A 5159-nucleotide genomic window follows, 5' to 3' on the forward strand; every position below is an offset into this window, starting at 1 on the left:
TATACGTGAGTGTGCGTGTGAGTGTGTGTGTGAGTGTGTGTGTGAGTGTGTGTGTGAGTGTGAGTGAGTGAGTGAGTGAGTGTGTGTGTGCGTGTGTGTGTGTGTGTATATATACGAATATATGCATCGCGTTTCCTTACGTTGTCATCGTTGTCTGGATCGCGCATTCGAGCCATGAGGTCAGCCAAATTCGAAACGCTTCCGTCGTCCTGTTTCTCGCACGATGATTTCTTAGCCAAATCTTCCACCGTGTCCTGATTTTAAAAATCAAAATCGGGTTATACTCGAGAAACGAAGATTTGCATTTCCTGCACCCTCAGATCAGAGGCAAACGGCACAGGTGCAAACATATACAATCTATACAGATTCTGTAAAAGTAAACCCCGAAGTACTGCACCAGGCCACTAGTGTCACTCTCTAACAGGAAGTAATTGTGGATGATACCGCCACTCGAGCCATCAAGTCCGGTTAATGAGAGTGGTGGATTGATACTGGTACTACACTCTGTGGCAGCCATTCCTGTTGCCAATACCAGCACACTAGACCCAAAGGTATGCCTATAAGGGGCGATTGCAGGCTGTGGATGCATCTTGTGAGCGAACGCGCCACTACGCAGCTACATCACGCTATATCACTTGAGGATAAATGACAATATATCACTTGAGAATAATATCACTTGAGAAAAAGAGACAATGTATCACTTGAGAATAAGAGACAATATATCACTTGAGAATAAGAGACAATTTATCACTTGAGGATAAGAGACAATGTATCACTTGAGAATAAGAGACAAAGTATCACTTGAGAATAAGAGACAATGTATCACTTGAGAATAAGAGACAATGTATCACTTGAGAATAAGAGACACCCACGAGATGCACTAAGCCAACCATGGCACGAACAGCTCCGCTCATGTGCAAGGACTTGGACATCTCTAGCTTAATCTCCAGCCGCCGCTAACTCAGCCAACCCCACGCCCACAATATCCCCCCGTAAACACCACATACAACACATAGAAACACCACCCACCTGCAAGAACTTGGCCATCTCCAGCTTGACTTTGAGCTGTTTCAGATTGGCCTCGTTTCTGGTCCCCTTGGTACCAAAGGTACTGGGCAGCATGCCTGGGAACAGCTTCAGAGCCACGGGCAACAGAAACTCCATGAACGGGATGATAATAAACACGCTGAACGGCACCAGACGGAAGATATCTCCCGTAGTACGCACTAGCTGGCGGCGTTGGCGGCGAGTGAGAGTCTCGCCTTGAAAGGACTGATTGAGATATCTGGGATAGAGTGAAAAAGTGTGAAGATGAGCATCCAATATGATGTGTGGTTATGTATGGCTGTACGTGTGCGTGGGGGTGGAAGGTGGCTAGAGTCTTGAGGTATTTGCAATGTAATGACCGATGTAAGCTTCACTGATATTTGACTATGTACAGGTATGTGTATATGTAGTATGCGAGAGGTATAAGCGATTCAATTGACAGGGGATACATGTTTCGAAATAAACAGATGTAAATAACTGATCAATGTCTATTTATAGACATATACGTATATGTGAGGATTGAGAGTAGTCAACACCTGCACAAGGAGACTTCATACAAAGACTGATGGACTTACACTCGTACCCACCATGTATGGTTCTACATGACACAAGTGAATATCCCTCACTCAGCTGTAGAGATGATACTGTACATACATGCTTGATCAAGCGCAAACACAGGCGAGCAGCATCCAACCAGTGCGACTATAACACATACGGACATACTCAAACTACAGTCAAGAAAGGCCTGAACCCGCTGAGCTATGCCACGTGTATGTACACGGAGACGCAACACATAGGCAGAGGTGTGCAATAAGAGAGACCGTGATCCAAAGTCTACTATTCGCACTTGAGCTGGCATACGAAACTAATTACATACATGGTACATATATAGTCTTAAATCATATATCATTGTATAGGGAAAATACGCATAATATAGTAAATAGTTTTAAATCATACAACGTAGTGTAGAGTCAAAAAACATATAATATAGTATATAGTTACAAAACATACAACATAGAACATATATATAGTAGCGAACCCCGATAGTATACCTGCCAGGTATGGCCGGGATCTAGCATACGCGCATAGTACAGCCATATGCCTATCCATCGAACTACAGTGACAACACGTATGTCGTGCAGGATAAGCTAGCCAAGAGACCTGTAGGTCAATGTTGTACCTCATGTACACGCACAGATACGTCGACGTACAGATACTACTTGACTATTGCAATCTGGTATAGATTTAAGCACATACATATGGAGGATCTCAACCAACCCCTCACACACGGATGTGTACAATGGGCATACCTGATCTCACCACTGGGTCCTGGAGACAACAGTGGTACCGTAACACATGCGTGTTCACCATCTATTCAACCGTATACTATATCATACTCGCAGTATCTTACTACAAACGTTATATCACACTAACTGACTAACTACCTACCTGTAGGCAACTACATACACTACACGTATACCATACCTTGCACAGATTCTGACATCGATGAAGAAGAGCTTGAACCCAGTGTAGTAGTGTTCTATCTCGTGCTTAACCTTCTGCCATATCGTCAGTTTAGGCACAGGCGCAACCACAGAACTACCTACACCGCTACCTACACCACTACCTACACCGCTACCTACATCCGCACCACCCGCAGGCTTCTTTGCACTAGCAACCGACTCTGTGCTTGACTTACTTGCGTGTGCATGGCCCGTTGGACCCGATGCGGCATCGACTTTCGTGTGCCTTTCGTGTGCCTTTGCATGCGTGTGTGTGTGTGTTTGTGCGTGTTCCTTCGCACGCGCTTGTCCTTGGGCCCTGCTACGCGACTGCTCACTCGCACGCATGAAGTCTTTGGGCGTCCTTATATGCGCACTATTGACGGCGTTGCCCGGTGGGCTGATACTGCCACCTCCTGTACTCACACTGTGCCTGAGTGTATCTGTGTTGCGGTGTATAGGGTTGTGAGGTGTGGCGGCCTTTTCCGCTGCCGACGCACACCATCGCCTAATTGACACACCACCAACTCGCACAGGTACATACACTGGTGTGGGTGTGAACCCATGGTGCCAACGTGTACGTGTGTGTGTGTGTGTGTGTGTGTGTGCTGTGGAAAATAACCGGCCTTGTGCATATACATACGACCCTGTCTGTCTCGGTATGTGCATATGACTACCTACTATACGCCTACATTGCACCGCTGCGTACTGGGAGAGTATCCGACTGGGGCCTCTGAGGTGTGCACTCAGAGTGTGAAGTGTATCACAGACCACCACACTCATCTCGCCTTAATAGGTGTTTTTTTGTAGATAACTTCTGCCTTGTGCGAGTGAAGAATTAGACAGCACCTGTAGGTGGTTTGTGCGTATAGTCTGACTGTAGTAGTAATGTGTGTGAAGGTTCTGCTCGTGTTAAGGGTGTGTAAAGGAGAGTATGGAGTCGATCTTACATACTTGTACTCTCGATTTGGGGAAAGCAAATCGCAGAGAGAAGTTTAGGCCAGGTGTATGATACGCTACTGTAGTGACCACTATTCAACCACGCGTGCGTGCGAGTCGAAGACTTACTAATTGAGCTATACTATATATGTTTATAACTACTCCGATGCTGTGTTAGGGGCATACACGTACTATATATTTTACTGTACGTTTGTAGCTCCGCTATGTCTGAGTATACACATAAACCCTTGAATACTATACCTTATTTGTGTAGTGTCGCTATAGTAGGGGTATAGACATAGGCCTTCCAACACTATACCTTACGTGTGTAGATGGCTACGCTAGATAGTATGTATACCTAATGAGTATATGTATACTGAGAAGTGTTCCCCTACTGTCGTTATTTATATATATAAATATAAATAGCCACAAACGGTGGACTCGGCATCTGATAGGCCACAATAGAGGTCAGCAGATAATAGAAAACTTAGGGTTTTAACTTTTAACATCTAGAGTTATACCGTAGTTCTATAAATAGAAAAATCTAGTCATTTTCTTTTTTAAATTGTTATCTATTTGTTGCGTTGGCAATCTAATAATTAGACTCTCGCACAGACGTAGCCTCGTACTTCATAGGTCACATATAGCGCTCTCACTTAAATACTCAAAGAGTCTACGCTGTCTTTTTTTGAAGGCTATGCTATGCCCGCTATAGTCGCACATATAAATACAGACACTATTACGGAACACAGACGGCGGTCGTATAAGTACCCAACTTCAGAACACAGATAGTCATATGCATATACTGTTTGAATATTGTTCATGGTATGTATTCTGTTTTTATTGCTTTTAATTTAGTAGGGAAGAGTTTATTTACATTAGTTTGCGTACTTCCTACTTCCATGGATAAACCTGGTTGTGAGCCGTCTATCTGTCACACCCTTTTCACTGCTGTAGTAGACTGTTCATAGCGCCTTGTACCACCATCAAGCCTATATCTCAACCTCCAATCTCACTCCACCACCTCGCCTATAGCTACAGCGCATGCGTTGCCGATGTCCTTCATACTTCTGTACGCTGTAGGGCTTGCACAGCCTTGCTTTCCTCCATGCACATGTTTCTTAGCTGACAGATAACAAGTGTCGCCAGAACCATTGTACTGGCAGCTGTGTGCGCTGTTTTCTTCGTTGGTGGCTGAGGTAACTGTGAGGGCGGGACGAGTCTTTTAGCACATGTTTTATTCAAAGTGTTTACTTTATTAAAAGTTGTGGCTATTTAGGAGAGATGTGCATATCCAATAAAACCAGGCATGTTTGAAATGATATCTTGACCTAATATTGATGTACTCGCCGACGCCCGACATACATGGACAGCTTGCTGGATAGACTCGATAGAGCATACCCACTACTTAAACTGTTAGGGGACAGTAATTTTCATATATATATATATATACATATATAAAGTAATTCCTATATATATATATACATATATATATATGTTATATATATATATATATATATATATGTGTGTGTGTGTGTGTGTGTGTGTGTGTGTGTGGTGTGTGTGCGTGTATATATATATATATATATATATATATATAATAATAAATAATACTATAGTTAGTTAGGTTAGTAGTAGGTAGTAGGTACTAGTAGTAGTCGTTCCGTTTCC

At 43.5% G+C, this 5159-nt stretch overlaps 1 protein-coding gene across 1 annotated transcript in view; it reads right to left on the reverse strand.

The window, feature by feature from the left end:
• Positions 1–3849, reverse strand: part of SARC_09547 (hypothetical protein) — a gene marked incomplete at its 3' end in the record, with an annotated part of 7044 nt that extends 3195 nt beyond the window's left edge. Inside the window, exons 1-3 of the mRNA XM_014296430.1 lie at positions 2533–3849; positions 1030–1285; positions 141–254 (exon numbers count right to left, since the gene is read on the reverse strand). Coding sequence (XP_014151905.1) covers positions 141–254; positions 1030–1285; positions 2533–3332 — 1170 coding nt within the window. The 5' untranslated portion in view covers positions 3333–3849. The remainder of the gene's footprint in view (positions 1–140; positions 255–1029; positions 1286–2532) is intronic.
• Positions 3850–5159: the final 1310 nt, after the last annotated feature.

This window comes from Sphaeroforma arctica (assembly GCF_001186125.1).
Source record: "Sphaeroforma arctica JP610 unplaced genomic scaffold supercont1.983, whole genome shotgun sequence".
In the NCBI taxonomy this organism is placed as follows: Eukaryota; class Ichthyosporea; order Ichthyophonida; genus Sphaeroforma; species Sphaeroforma arctica.